Source organism: Terrapene carolina, unplaced genomic scaffold (assembly GCF_002925995.2).
Source record: "Terrapene carolina triunguis isolate 2854851 unplaced genomic scaffold, T_m_triunguis-2.0 Scaffold210, whole genome shotgun sequence".
Classification (NCBI taxonomy): Eukaryota; Metazoa; Chordata; order Testudines; family Emydidae; genus Terrapene; species Terrapene triunguis.
This window is the reverse complement of record NW_020664561.1, coordinates 15,172,773-15,189,180: the sequence shown is the minus strand read 5'-3', so window position 1 is coordinate 15,189,180 and position 16,408 is coordinate 15,172,773. Positions and strand designations below refer to the sequence as shown.

At 43.1% G+C, this 16,408-nt stretch overlaps 1 protein-coding gene across 1 annotated transcript in view; it reads right to left on the bottom strand.

Annotated features, from left to right (window-relative positions):
* Positions 1-6,657: 6,657 nt before the first annotated feature.
* LOC113407236 (ral guanine nucleotide dissociation stimulator-like 1) overlaps positions 6,658-16,408 on the bottom strand; it is a 98,915-nt gene continuing 89,164 nt past the window's right edge. Inside the window, exons 17-18 of the mRNA XM_026655511.1 lie at positions 14,469-14,583; positions 6,658-7,273 (exon numbers count right to left, since the gene is read on the bottom strand). Coding sequence (XP_026511296.1) covers positions 7,086-7,273; positions 14,469-14,583 — 303 coding nt within the window. The 3' untranslated portion in view covers positions 6,658-7,085. The remainder of the gene's footprint in view (positions 7,274-14,468; positions 14,584-16,408) is intronic.

Below are 16,408 nucleotides of genomic sequence, written 5' to 3'. Positions count from 1 at the left end.
CGACTACCCCATCCCCCTCTGAAACACCATTAACGCTGCTTCTGCCCTCCCCGCAGTGAGCCGGCTTTGTGATCCATCTTGGACCAAACTGGTCTCAGTATTGCCCCCCCACCACACAGCCCTCTGCCCCAGGCCCTGGCTGGGGGTCTCTGGGGCTGAGCCCCTGATCTGACTGGGGTAACCGGTTCTGTTTCCTTTCTCAGTTTCTCCCCAGCTCGTTTGAGGGAAAGGGGGGGCTCTCCACCTGCTGCAGGAGATCTGGGCCCTGCAGGCTGAGCTGGTGCTGCCGCTGTGGCGGTCCCAGGACTGAGCAGAATGTGCCACACCTGCCACCGGTGAGAGGCAACACCAAGGGCCCTCAGCCACGTGCCCCCCCCCCATGTTCCTAGGGGGCAGAGTGCCCTTGCTGATGGTAAGGGGGGGGACATGGCGCTTCGGCTCGATTTGGGGCAGGGTAAGCTCAGGCTTTTGCCCTAATTCTGCAAGGGAAGGGGTGCTGGTAGGGTTGCCAACTTTCTAATCCCTGAAAACCGAACAGCCCTGCCCCACCTCTTCCCCTGAGGTCCTGCCCCACCTAGCTCTCCCCCCTTGTCACACTCTCTCCACCCCTGCCCCCTTGCTTGGTTTCCCCCATCCCCTGGGACGCACCTGCAGGGCGGGGAGGCGCTGATGTGGAGCCTTTCTGCCCAATTTCCTCACCCCGGAACTTGGGGCACAGCAGGGAAGGGGGGGGGGCTGGAGCGAGGGGCCGGGGCAGTCAGGGCACAGTAGGGGGGTGGGGTGTTGGTCCTTGGAGTGGGGAAATCAGGGCACAGCAGGGTTGGTTGGTCCCTGGAACGAGGGGCCAGGGAGGGGACATTGGGGCACAGCAGGGCGGGGGGGGGGGGGGTCCCTGAAGCAAGGGGCTGGGGAAATCAGGGCGGGGCAGACAGGTTACCCCCGGACAGCGCCAGTACCTACTTTGGAGCCCGGTTTAGGAGCCAGCCAGTTCTCTCCATCAGGCTGTGCTTCCTTCCCCCCACCCCTGGTGCCAGAGGCTGGTTACTGCAGGTAACCAGACTTTTAGCATCCGGTCAGGATGCCTGGCACCCCTAGGTGCTGGACATCATGGGGCGCACTGCCCTTGGGGAGGAGGGGTGGCACCTGCCCTCAGGCCCAGCACTGAAGGGTAGTGGAACGATGCACCCCATGAGTACTGGCCACCTGCTGGTATATACAGTTTCCATGTACAGTATATAGTAATTTTCCTCACAAAGTGTTAATAGTGGGCCGCTGTGCTTATTGCCACTGCACAGGTGCGCCATAGGAGAAAGAAGTTGGGGAACCCCTGGCTGGAGGATGAGGAGACAGGGAGTGTAAGATTGCTTGTTACATTTTAGCAGGTGAGGCGTCTGCTTGGCAGGCCGGGCACTGTGTGTCACAGCCTCAGCTGTATATAACAGACTTTGTTTATGAAGCAAGGAAATCAGATGGGGGCCCAGATTGATAAGAGGATGCTCTCAAATTGGTGCAGCACTATCTCAGTTAAGCACAGCCGTTGAATGTTGTGGGTGCTTGAGTAGGTAAAGTACAGTCAGAGTGTTTTTATTAGAAACAAAACTTTTACTGATCCATCAAAAATGTTTTCATTTCATTTCATTACTACGCCATGAATGATGCAGGGGCTGTAAATGCCAGTTTCAGAAAAAGGAAAGAACAAGTTTTGCATAATTTCATGAGTCTTATTTTATTAGCTAGATGCTTGAGTGTAGCCTCACCTCTTTTCCCTGCAAAATAAAACCGATTTTTCCCAGCAAACTGCTACTTTCCAAACTTACTTATGAGCAGAGTGCGAGCAGGAACATCCTGATGTGACACTGCATTCCTACTTCTCTATTATAAATACTTTTCTCCCCCTTCCCTTTTGCAGTTGCTCATTACTTTCAAATGAATTCCTTTCTGGAGGCAGTTGTTCACGCTTTGGCTTAAGCAGAAGTAAAAGCTTTTTGGAAAGGAAGTGCAAATTTAATGCACTTGTTTTTTGTTATACATATCTAAGAGGAAAAAAACACACTTGCCTGTATGTTCCATTCTGAATTCATAAGTCAAAAAATAGCTGAAGCTAGTAACTTCAAACATGGCATGTTTTTGGAGATCTCATTGAAACCTATTATTAGCGGATGTGTTAAGAACATGCTCAGTCCTATGCAACACAGATATCAAGACAGGCCGTGCCCCAAACAACTTACAGATCATTTGTAATGAGCTCTGTGTAGACACAGAGGTTCACCTGTGCTAAGCTGGTTGCAGCATCACAGCCAAAGAAAACTCTTTCTCTGATTGTGTGTGGGTGCAGTAGTGTTTTGTAGTTTTGTTTTTCATAATCAGACTAAACTTGATCTGAATTTTGAAATGGCTCACAGTTCAACACAACCCACTCCAGAAAACTTCAGAGGTAAAAAAGGGGCAGGTGCTGGTGCGGACTGTCATGGGGACAGAAGAAAAGAGGACTGGAGCTTTACAAAACACCACATCTCTCTCTCATGTAACAAATGGGGTCCTGCCTGGAGTCCATATGCTGCTTCATGCATCTTTATATATATCCTTCCCTCATCTTACTCAAAGGACTGAGAAAAACATTCTACAAATTCATTAGAAGCAAGAGTAAGGGTAAGGACAGGGTAGGCCCATTAGTCAATGGGGGGGGGGGGGGGGGAGGCAGAAGTGCTAAATGACTTTTTGGTTCCAGTTTTCACCAAAAAGGTTAGTAGCGATTGGACATCTAACATAGTGAATGCAAGTGAAAATGAGGTAGGATCAGAGGCTAAAATAGGGAAAGAACAAGTTAAAAATTACTTAGATAAGTTAGATGTCTTCAAGTCAGCAGGGCTTGATGAAATACATACTAGAATACTCAAGAAGCTGAATGAAGAGATATCTGAGCCATTAGTAATTATCTTCAAAAAGTCATGGAAGACGGGTGAGATTCCAGAAAAGTGGAAAAGGGCAATTATAGTGCCAGCCTATAAAAAGGGGGAATTACAGACCGGTCAGTTTAACTTCATTACCCAGAAAGATAACGGAGCAAATAATTAAGCAATCTATTTGCAAACACCTAGAAGATAATAAGGTGATAAGTAACAGCATGGATTTGTCAAGAACACATTGCGTTCAAATCAACCTAATAGCTTTCTTTGACAAGTTAACAAACCTTGTGGAGGGGGAAATGGTAGCTGTGATATATCTTGATTTTAGTAAGGCTTTTGATACCGTCTTACATGACCTTCTCATAAACAAACTAGGGAAATATATCCAAGATGGAGCTACTGTAAAGTGGGTGCATAACTGGTTGGAAAACCATTCCCAGAGAGTAGTTCACAAGCTGGAAGGGATATCAAGTGGGGTCCTGCAGGGATTGGTCCTAGGTCCAGTTCTCTTCATCAGTGATTTAGATAATGGCATAGAGAGTACACTTACAAAGTTTGCGAACAATACAAAGTGCTTTGGAGGATAGGATTAAAATTCAAAATGATCTGGACAAACTGGAGAAATGGTCTGAGGTAAACAGGATGAAATTCAATAAGGACAAATGCAAAGTACTCCACTTAGAAAGGAACAATCAATTGCACACATACAAAATGGGAAATGACTACCTAGGAAGGAGTACTGTGGAAAGGGATCTGGGGGTCATAGTGGACCACAAGTTAAATACCAGTCAACAGTGTAACACTGTTGCAAAAAAAGCAAACATCCTTCTGGGTTGTATTAGCATGAGTGCTGTAAGCAAGACATGAGAAGTAATTCTTCCGTTCTACTCCATGCTGATTAGGCCTCAACTGGAGTATTGTATCCAGTTCTGGGCGCCACATTTCAGGAAAGATATGGACAAGTTAGAGAAAGTCCAGAGGAAAGCAGCAAAAATGTAGAAACATGACCTATGAGGAAAGACTGAAAAAACTGGGTTTGTTTAGTCTGGAGAAGTGGAGACTGAGAAGGGACATGATAACAGTTTTCAAGTACATAAAAAGTTGTTACAAGGAGGAGGGAGAAAAATTGTTCTTGTTAATCTCTGAGGACAGGACAAGAAGCAGTGGGCTTAAATTGCACCAAGGGGAGTTTAAATTGGACAGTAGGAAAAAATTCCTAACTGTCATGGTAGTTAAACACTTGAATAAATTGCCTAGGGAGGATGTGGCATCTCCATCACTGGAGATTTTTTAAGAGCAGGTTAGACATGCACCTCTCAGGGATGATCTAGATAACATTTAATTCTGCCATGGGGACTGGACTAGATAACCTATTAAGGTCCCTTTCAGTTCTATGATTCTATGAAAGAGCTTTGGCTGCTCTAATGGAAGTAGCTGGGTCTCGGCTTCCCTAAGGCTCCTGCTTGTGCAGTAGTCTCTAGCAAGGAACAATCCAGTAGCTCAGAGGTAGAATACTCATTTTCTGTGCCTATTTTCCAAACAGCTATCATGCTGGGTGGAAAAAGGGAAGGAGAAATAAATCATGAACATGTATGTTTTCCCCATTTCTGTCAAAATTTTCGACAAGAATTTTCCAAGCAGCTCTTGAGTACCGAATATACGCGCTGGTGTCATTCCGCAGTTGAATTGTCCGAAAAGCATTTTTAGATTGTTCTCTTTCAAATGATTTGTTTTTCCACTGTGCTATGGATGTCTGATCTAGATCCTTAACTGTTGCTGAACATTCCAGGGCCAGCTGGGTAACACACACAAGCTAATGCCTAATGGTCTGATTTCAGTGAAATATTAATGGCAGCTAGAACCAGAGGTTTGATGAAGAATCAGCAGAAGGAGAATTACAAAAACATTTTGTTCATGAGAAATTACTTTTAAAACTGCTCATCTTAAATAAATGAAACCAGTTTTATCCAACAGCAATTTCTTTCCCTGTAAGAAAGGAAAAGACATGTTCAACAACATAACCTTGGCAATATAAAATCCAGATTTTGTAGTTCTATATATTGTGTGGGTGAGGGGCTATGCTTTATATGTCATACTGTATAGCAGGGGTCGGCAACCTTTCAGAAGTGGTGTGCCGAGTCTTCATTTATTCACTCTAATTTAAGGTTTCGCGTGCCAGTAATACATTTTAACGTTTTTAGAAGGTCTCTTTCTATAAGTCTATAATATATAACTAAACTATTGTTGTATGTAAAGTAAATAAGGTTTTAAAAATGTTTAAGAAGCTTCATTTAAAATTAAATTAAAATGCAGAGGCCCCCGGACCGGTGGCCAGGACCCGGGCAGTGTGAATGCCACTGACAATCAGCTTGTGTGCCACCTTCGGCACGCGTGCCATAGGTTGCCTACCCCTGCTGTATAGACATACTGTAAAACTCACCACCACATTCATGCATTGCCTTTACTGAACTACAAAGGAAACTGAACTTTAGTTCTGTTGTAAACCTGACCTAACGCTAGACACATCTAAGGCTCAGTTCAAAACTGGATCTATTCATCCCCAAAACAAAAATACAACTTGGATTTAAGATACCCAAACCATAGAGAATGAGCTGGCTTTTAAATGGGAATAATTCTTTACATAGTAAAGACCCAACACCATTTAAGACATTTATTGGTACATCATGGCTATTTGGTAATGGAATCTAGGCCCAGCTTTGACAATCAGTGCTACAGAACTGGTAAAACATGCTCCAGACTTGTATAAAATTCAAGATCTGAGTTAATTTTAACCAACTTTAGTATTCTGAAAAGACAATCTGTTCTGTGAGTGTTGCTTACAATCCAATGTGTCATTTATGGCTTTCAATTAAAATCTTTTATGTGACCTTTTAATTATTTATGTGTTCTGAAGGGAGACTTGTATCTTCGAGTTAAGAAATGCGTCATTTAAAATTTCACAGAGAATAGCAGCTAGGGGAGCCTTTTCAGGATGTTAAATTCTCTATTCCATCTGGAAGGATGTACCATGTCAGGAAACTATTCAGTTAATAGAAGCATATAAGAGAGGGTGGTGGTTGAAGATTATGTATAATAATGCTACAAGTTTATAAGATCTGTGGTAATTTTGGGCACTGAATAATAAACATGTCTGTCTTATGCCACTTTTAAAACACAAAATAATATAGTTGCCTCTCACTGAATCAATGTGGATTAATGTAGAGTTCTGCACCTGAAGAGGGATTGCACATTACAACGAGGTACATCAGTGAATTTGGAGAACTTGCAACTGTACATGCAAAAGGCCTTTGATTCCTGTTAAACAGATTAGGTAAGCCTAAGGAACACACTGTAGTGGCATTAAGATGTGAACAAGGTCCAGAGAAGTAATGATGGTGGAGTTTCCTTGCCTTGCTCATTAACAAAACATGACATTCATCCAAAAGCAACCGTGGCCCATTTTCTTAATGTTCTTTGGAAAAACCCCAAAATGTATTTTCTGGCTTTGAACAACTGCAAAAAATGTTTGTCAGTTCTGTGAAACCAACCTACGTGCACACAATTGAATACTTCCTTGTGTCTCTAGACTAGGGTTTTGGGAGAGGCTCAACCCTCCTTTCTTCTTCACAGATGTGAAAGCCTCCTGGAGGAAACACTTGTCAGACAGGGTGAGGAACTAGCAGCCATCAACTCATCCACACCCTTTGGAAATCGGTGTTATCATTCAGCTGACGGCTGTTCAGATCCTCCTGCTTGATTCAGGTGGAATTTAATTGCAACAGTTTTCTTCTCCAATGTATAAAAATAAATTTAAAGTTCTTGTTCTAGGTAATACTGGCACAAAGGAGAATCTGTTTTCCAAGGAGGAGATTTAGCTTATGTGGAATTCTTAAGATAAGATTGGTTGGCAATTCCATTTTTCCCTGTATATGTGACCTCACCTTCCTAGGCCAATGTGCAAAATATATTTCCATAGTGACTGTCCCATAAATCTCTCTGTCTCTCTCGATGTTCATCTCTATCTGTATCTATAGTGAATGCACACTTTGCATTCCAGTCTCAAATCTTTCCAAAGTCAAACACTGACACCTTCATCTTCCGTGACTTTGTAATACTGGATGGTATCAAAGGTCTTTTCGTTTTTCTAAACCAAATCTCCTTTGTGTTAGCTCATTCTCTTCAAAGTGTGATTTTGCTGTGTCTATTAGTCCAGCACCCCCTTTTGGCAGTTCTGGGAAGTGTCAAACTAGATCGGCTCCGCATCTTCACTTGCCCATCAAGGGAGTTTTTTTTCCGTAGGATGAAGTCAAAGTTCACCTGGCTGTTCATGGCATAAAATACATTAGCACTGTCGGGGATGACTAACTCTGCAAAGAGAGGAAACAAAGTCAGTGGTGATGTGCTATAGTATTGATACTACAGTTACTAGCATGAAAAGAAATCTCATGTCGGCATCTGGCTGCAATGCCCACATGCGACTCTGATTTGGCAGCTGTGCATTTTGTCCTCTCAGACTTTCCCCTTGTGAACAGGGACATGTTATGGTGACAAAAAAGCTAAATTAAAAAACATTATTTAGGTTGCAAAGTCAAGCCCTTGAAAGTTGTAAAACTGGCATTTACTAGTTGCCCATGGAACTATAATTCAGACTCCAGTGGGGGGGGGGGGGAATAGGACGTGATCATGTAATTAAAGACTAGCATAATGCGGATGAGCAAGGGGTCTGAATTAGGGTTGCAGCATAGGAAACTGTAAGTCTGACATTTCCTAACTGTCAAGTGCTTGTCCTTGCAATCTTAATGTGCTTTTAGTGCATTTTGATGTGTGTGGTTTGGTAGGCTTTGGGTGTGGGCATGTCTTTGATGTTTTTATTAATAGAATTTGGCTTTACCTTTTATGTGAAGGTGTAACAACCCCGTCCCCGCTGCAGACGTGTTCAGTGATTTTGATAGACTCCCTGCCCCCCTGCCCTCAGCCCCCGCAAAAAAATAAAATAAAATAAAACCCCAGACACTCTTAAGCCCTAATCCTGCAAACATTAGATGAGTAAAGCAAAGCACGTGCATAAGTGGTTTGTAGGTTCTGGGCCTGGCTCTCCCACTGCAGTTCTGTCTGACTATTGAAACTGTATTTCTCAGGGTGAGCACTGCATCACCTCCAGCTGCTGCCACTCTCAACACATACCACCACCACTAATGCATGTCACGGTAGGGAGACTTACCAGAAAAGAGAACCAGTGAGGTGTCACTGTAAAATATACTAATAGGAAAAAAGCTTTCCAGGCGGACTACGTTAGGGACTTTTTCTCATAGTCTACCAGCCCGCACCTGTTTTGGACACTAAGAGGTAACCATGTCATTGCTACCCCCTGTTAGGCACATATGTGGTGGTCATCACACCAGCGTGGATGTAGATGTTGTAAGTGGAGCCGTTTTCCTATATACCATAATGTTTAAACGTTATCAGCATCCAATTGGAAAAAAAGTCATGAAAATCACAAAAAGGGCCATAACGCAGACTTTAATTTTGACCAAAATTGGCAGAAAGCTTCTAAATAAATTGATAATGCACCAATGCCCTCAAAATAGTACTGCTTTGGGAAGTTTGGGACATATTTAGCCCCTGATAATATGTGTGCATTTTCCTGTACTTTTTTGCCTTCAGTTAGAGTAAAAGCCTGTAGTCGCATGATAGCAAGAGCTTGTTTGTGCCATGTAATACCTCAAAACATCTGTCATCATTTATAGAATAGACTGATGTGAGCAAAGATTTGTTTTGTCTGCTATTTTTATGAATCTATGCAGATACTAAGCCTCCCTACCCCTTAATTACAAAACATATTTTTTACATTATCTACTCGGCCAGAGACATAAGCCTAAAGCACACGTGGTACAACTGTAATGATCATCTTACCATCACTGAATGCAGTGACAATACATGTAAACTACTTCTACAAACAGTAATGATTCGTAGTAGAAGGACTATAGAATATCTTATGTGAATATATTGTGTAAACAACAAAGTATAACCGTATACTCTTATATAACGCCTACATATAACTATGACCTACTGAATGTCTAATACAACACTCCGCAGAGCTATATTTATTCTCAAAAACAGTCTCAGTAATTTGCAGATAGCTGAACCATTTCCACTCCCCCTCAGAATCGGTCTCTGATATATTCAGTGCTCTTCTGCTACACTCGTCACTGTCACAACTGAGTGCGCTGCAGCACACCAAATCTTCGTGGTGGTATTTGCATCTCTTTGTTGCACAGATACTTTCCCAGCTATGCTGCATAAAGGCAAAGATGGTTTCTGGAGCAGGTGGCAGAACCAACATTTGAGGAACAAGATGTCCCATGCTATCCATCACCCATCTGTTGACAGGGGCCACCTAAAGATACTGAACTGTTGCATGATTTCCTGTCTATGAATTATAATTTACACATTTCAGGTGCTGCCTGAAGGTGATGGCAGTTTCTCACTTGCTTTGGTGTTCTTAGCAAAAACTTGTAGCACACTTTAGCCAGAGATGCTTGCTGATTGTACTACAGTACAATAAAGATACCTGTTAGCCAGAGGCTGCTGATTCTGAAAAAGCTGTAGTTGGGTTGGACCTCAGGTACCTACCTTCAAATCTTGCTAGTGATCCTGAGCAAGGACTACTTGATTCAGCTACTGCTCGGTTCTTTGTTAACTAACCCTTCTAGACTGTCATATCATCTTGAGCATATCTGCTCTTTGCCCTGAAAACTGCTCATGCTGTAGGTACTGGGAGCAAGTTTATAAATGACAGGTCATTATATGTAACGACCAGGTGACAATCTCTGTCCACACTCCACAATCCCGTCACTGAGGAGAAAGTTTGCAATGTTAGATTTATTCTTTGAATTTGATATCATCTGCAAGCGTTGCTTTGCTAATGAACAGAGTAGGGGCTCTGAACGTCTTGCATTTGGACATTCCCCCTGCGGGCTCCCTCACCAGATTTGATTGATTCTTCATTTGCATAATTGTCCCCCACAATAGCAGTGTATGGACATTGCAGTCTGAGGATAGTGTGCAGCAGCTGATCAGACAGCTCCCCAGTAGTTTTGCACTTGGCAGTATCATTGCACACCATCAGCAGAAGCATCCCGAGTTCAAGAATAGCTGACGTTCGCTCATCAGATGCTGGTAGCTCAACCATTGACAGATTTTTCTCCAGCCAAGACAGTGTGTTGCTCTTTTGGGCCTTTCTTAGAGATCCACCCAAGTTGAAGAGGGAAAGTGGGACAGGTGCCAGCTCACGTGTCATCAGACCCTGGATATCAACATCTCTGGATTGGGCAAAAAACCTGTCAGCTTGCTGAATATCTGACGATCAATAGTTATCGCTTGTGCTGACTGCTTCTTCTTTTGTTTGATTGTTTTGTTGAGACTACCAAATGATTTGAGATTATGCCTTTCTATAAGCTCAAAGAGGTCTCCCTCGCCCCTTTGCAGCCTCCTGGTTACAAACAGCTTCATTTATCGCGTGCCAGTCTCTCTCATCATGCACAAACCTTCCGCACTTTCAGGTGGGCCCACAGTAGATGTTGCAACGTTCACAAGTGACTGTTGTGTGGGCTTGTTCCAGGTTCAATGATAAACGGATTTGTCATTCTTTCAGTCACTTTTTAATACTTTGGACAGCAATTTCATCTGCAGCCATGTGTTTTGTAGTAGCTTCTTTGTGGAGATCGAAGGCTGAATTCCACACCTTTGTTTTGTCACAGCTGTTACAGCTGCCTTAAAACGTGCAGTCAGGTAATCCTTGGTCAGAGCCATATCTTTTGTGCAAAGATGCTGATGATTCCTACAGTCCTTGTTCAGAGATTGCTCAATGGCCATGTCACGGTGTAAGTACCCCACTGAAGAGTCTGGCAGTCTGGTACCTTGCTTCCTGACTATCAGCTAGGGCATGATATATATGTGGCTTCTCCTCCTCCTCCAGAGATCTGGCTTCTGCTAACACTTACACAACCCATCTGGCATAATTCATATGACCACACTGTCATAGTGGGATCATCTCAGAAAATGTCTCAAGCTCCATGGACTTGTTATTGCCTCTCTTTGCTGCTATGTAATCCATCAGTGGTTGGGAGCAATGTGTTACCTAGTTTTCCCAGGATGGAAATGTATCTGAACAGTTTTTCCCTTGGGTAAAGTAAGTGTCCATGAGCTGGTGCAATGCTTGGGAGCTGTTCATCAAGTCTGCCAGAGCATTCCGTGCTTCCAATCTGTTTTCTCAGTGTGCCTGCTCCACATCTTCAAAAGCTTCAATGTGTGTTCGAGCCTTCTCCAAGATGTGTCTCTTCTTATCTTCTGGGAGAACATCAATGTTCATGGAATTGCCAAGTGCCACCCACTTCAAGCAAGTCATCGCCTCATTCATACGTTTATGGATTCTAATGCCATGGTTATATGCCTTCCCTCTTAGAGCATGGCTGAAGCACCATAGATGCTGTATCACCCATGAAATTTGCTGCATGATGAATGCCTCCCATCTCAAGGTGGTCATTGTCAAATCTGTTTTGATTCCTCCATTTAATCAACAGTGCTTTGCAGTAGATTGTTTCACCATACACGACATAGGTCCAGTTTTGGCTCAGAGAGTGGAACATATCCTGAAAATATTTCATCATGGTGTGCACTGTGTTAACATCAGTTGCCAGTGAAGGAGTCATTGGACAGTAGCCAATATTCATAAAATGTAAAATAGCAATTTTTCCCCCTCAAATCAATCCATGCTACAAAGAATGACAATTATTTTGATAAATTACATGGTACAAACAAGCTCATACTGTTGTATGACTACAGACTTTTGCTTTAACCGATGGCAAAAAAGTATGTGAAAATGCATAAAGTATATCACATGGGGCTAAATATTTCCCAATTTTTCCAAAACAGTACTACTTTGATCATAATGGTCCCTTCTGACCTTAAAGTCTATGAGTCTACTTTAAGTACATAGCTTCTAAATACAATTGATAATGCAGCTATCTGCCAATTTTGGTCAAAATCAATCAGACTATGTTTCTTCGAGTAATGGCCCTTTTTGCTATTTAACAATTTTTTTGGATTGGATGCCTGAAAATGTTTATACATTACGTGATACAGAAAAACGGCACCACTTCCACCATCTACAGCCGCCCTGTTGACGATCACCAGATATGTGCCTAGGCTGTGATAGCAATGACATTTTTCTAGCTGATGGGTTACCCTAACTCATTAACAAGACCCCTTTATAAATCTGGCTAGTAGACTATCAATAAATAGCTTCCCTGCGTGGCAGCCCAAGGAATCTCTGCAGCAGCTGAGACTAAATGCAATTTCACAGCCCTAAATAAATCATTCCCTCTTTTGCATAGTCATGAAGTGTCCCACGAGGTTTGCCCTGGGCAGGGAGGAAGGGGCGGGCAGGAATGCCTCCAACAGATACTAATGAAAAGGCTCTCAGAGAGAGCTGCTTTTTCATGTCTGGTATACATCCTTGGGTCTGCATAGCACGACTGACTGATCCTGGGGAATGAGGCAGAGCTTTGCCAATATAGTGATTTCCTGACATGGAGGTCATGGTTAGAAATGTGAGAGCACAGCACTCACATCATGGGTCATTATCCTTCGGTAGCAGTTCAAATCAGCTCAATTTATAGGTTCAAACAAGCCTTTTCTAACTACCAGACCTAGAACTCCACCTGGCATCTGACAAACCTGGCTGGGTTCTTTCTGCCTCTTACATCCATCGCCCAGAATAAGGATTCAAAACCAGAGCTTAGATGACAAGTTTGTAGAGGATTCATTAGGCAGAAGAGAATCCAGTTTGTTCTGCACCTGAATGGGCTTCCAGGGATTACAGGAGTAACATCTTACTTTTAATTCAGCACATTAATAGGACAGAATTCATAGAGAGCTAGTAGGGGCATTAAGTTGACACCAGTGGAATTACATGCTGCAAATTTAGGCACATACCTAGTACCTTGCTGAATCAGGGTCGAAGCACAAAGGTATAAAAAACATTTTTACATCATCCCTATAGTGACTCTAAACTATGCTTTAGCCACCTGATCTTTAACTCTAGTAATAATACATAATAATGATCTTATATGGAAAAGGATCTTAATATGCTTTACCAATAGATTCACAAACTGCATTCAGTAGAGCAGGGGTCGGCAACCTTTCAGAAGTTGTGTGCCCAGTCTTCATTTATTCACTCTAATTTAAGGTTTCGCATGCCAGTAATACATTTTAACGTTTTTAGAAGGTCTCTTTCTATAAATCTATAATATATAACTAAACTATTGTTGTATGTAAAGTAAATAAGGTTTTAAAAATGTTTACGAGGCTTCAATTTAAAATTAAATTAAAATGCTGACCCCCCCTGGACCGGTGGCCAGGACCCGGGCAGTGTGAGCGCCACTGAAAATCAGCTCGCGTGCCGCCTTTGGCACGCGTGCCATAGGTTGCCTACCCCTGCAGTAGAGGAATCATTTCAGTGATCACTGAAGCGTAGCCTTGTTTGGGGTGAAGCACATCTATTTAACAGTGTGCAGCCATAATGCACAGCAATTAAGAACAGGAAGTAAAGTATATTGTGCCCCTTTGAAACTGCTGGGAATTTAGGAAGGCTAAAAGCATCTAGTACTGGCCACTGAGAGAGCCAGGATAGTAGACTAGACAGACCTCCAGATAGTCTGTTTGAGTGTGGCAACTCTTATGTTCCTGCACGGAGGCATTGCTTTGCACGTGCCTATCTGATTTGTCATGCTGGCTACTTCATGGATCTGTATTATATAGGGAGGCAGGGAGGCTCCGCTTCACTCCACTCTGTACCATGGTAGGGACTCAAAGGATAGTGAAGTCAGACAGCCAGAAGGTGAGGGTGCAGGGCGAGGAAATACCTGCACGCTAACCCTCTGTGTTCAATGCTCTGTGGATAAAAAGGAATCCGGCCTGGCTGAGTGAGGGGGAGCCAGGGAGCAGCTGCTCTCTGTGCTGTACTGCAAGAGAATTTTCATTGCAAATTGCTGCAGAGACCACTGCTGTTCAAGGCAGGACAAACTTCCCCGTGGTGGCTTGCACATGCCATTGAAGAGGGTGGGAACACATAGGTGGTGGAGTCCAGCTAATGGGAAACTGCCATGCTGTCAGTGCAGGGACAGGCTGGGAGGAGTATGCAGCTAGGCAAATCATGTGTCCTGAGATCTCAGGGAAATGGCCAGGTATTCCCTGTGATTTTTTGGCAGCATGGAATCTGCATGCTACACTCCCAGCTCTTTGTTCATTCCCGTATGGCCCTAACTTCACATCTCTTTACACTCTGAAGCTGGGATCTCGGACTGTACGTCCTCCCATTCTGCATTTGCTCATGTCCAAAGCGGAGGACAGGCCTGTAGTGATCAATGAATCAATCACAGATCTACCGAAACTGACTGGCTGAAGAAAAATCCACTTGTGTTTCTGAAGTTGCTTCATATTCACTTTCTTCCTGCAAAATCTGAAGAGCTTTTTAAGCAGCAAGCATTGGTGTTTTCTTACCTTTGTCCTCAGCGATGACCTGAACAAGTTCATAATCCTCGACTGGGTCAGCCTCCAGGTTGTGTTTTGACATAGCTCTCTGAATGACAGCCGGAGTCTTGTCTTGGCTAGTCAACTGGAAAAAGAATTTTGCAATGAGGATTTTTTCTTCTTCACTTTACTTATTATCTAAACATTGTAACTGATGTATAAAAGTCTGCTTTGAATGCATCACTGGGTCTGGGGGTGAGTTTCCCAAAGCACTAAGAAACTATTGCCTCTTAGGAATTAGATAGTAGCTACTGGTGGGCACTAAAATGTGCTACTTATGACTTTTTTGAAATAATTTGTTTTATGCAGGAAGATAGATACTGCACCGACTGAGAGATCAGTAAATAACATAATCAGCTCCCTTGAGCAAATGTGTTGAGAGATGAGGTGTCATTTGTACTAGGCTTAAAATTTCCACATAAATAATTTCTCCATCTGTTGCTCATAGGCAGCAATTAATTTGGAATCTAATGGGGGTAAATACTTGCTTTGAAACCTTGTGAAGATTTTTTGGCCTTGTACCTAGTTTGCAGTCTGCCGTGGAAGTGTCACTTGTTCTGAACTAACTGAACTAACAGTATTTGGTCCTGCCAAGAGGGCAGGGGACTGGACTCGATGACCTCTCGAGGTCCCTTCCAGTCCTAGAATCTATGAACCTATGAATCTAGGGCGTCATCTGAAGCACACTGAAATCAGTAGAAAAATTCCCATAGTCTTCAGTGAGATTTGGTTCAGGCCCATAGTTCACTGCTCTTTGCAGCACCTGAGGGATCAATTCCTTTAAAAAAAGGTGTCCTGCAAGCTGCAAAATATTTATTTGGTTCACCCATTCAAAAATATATAAATAAATACATGGAGTGTTTGTTCCATGGCTTGTGGGTGAGGCATAAGTGAGGTATGTAAAGAAGTCAACATAGGAAAATGGCCCAGTCCAGAGAAACACTGATAGCATCAGGTTTCAGAGTGGTAGCCAGGTTGGTCTGTAGTGGTAATGAGGCCAATGTAATCAGGGTGGCCCATTTCAAACAGTTGACAAAACTAATTTCCCCCTGCTGATACTCACACCTTCTTGTCAACTGTTTGAAATGAGCCATCCTGATTACATTGGCCTCATTACCACTACAAAAGTGATTTTCCCTCCCTTGGTATTCTACTGTTGAGAATAGCCCACTTCCACCTTAACTGAATTGGCTCGTTAGCACTGATCCCCCACTTGAGAAGGCAACTCCCATCTTTTCATGTACTGTGTATTTATACCTCTCTACTGTATTTTCCACTCCATGCATCTGATGAAGTGGGTTTTAGTGTTAGTCTCTAAGGTGCCACAAGTACTCCTTGTTGTTTTTACTGATAGCATCGTCAATAGTGACATTTACAAAGTGTTGTTGTACATGCTTTGTTGTATATGCTGCCACCAATCCTAGAGCCTCTAAGTCTTGTCAGTCCCTGATATAAGAGACCACCATGAAGGCTGCTCTCTTCTATGTCTCTAGCTGTATGAGATCATTCAATCAACTGGGATCCCCTGGACATAACAGAGTCCCAGTCATGACCACTCTGCTGCAAGCTGGAATGAGGGAGTAATAAAGAAGCGACTATAGCAATCCTGTGCCATCAGAGCATTGCTTAGATCCATTAGCTTTGCTACCACTTTGTGCCAGCAGCAGCTGCACGGCTGCGCATCTGGTCCATGGTTTATATCTTGACAGTTTCCCTTTAAATGGAAATGTTTCACAGAGGATCATCTATACCTGGATGAGAGGGATTCCAAATGGAGCTATAGGATGGAAGCATTGCTGCACACTTGCTGGTAGTTTTCATTATAGAGGGAACACTGCTCAGTTCAACAGCTTGTCAGACCTTCCATTGTACAGTCACTAGTTTCAGGGGGTACTGAGAAAAAAAAAATT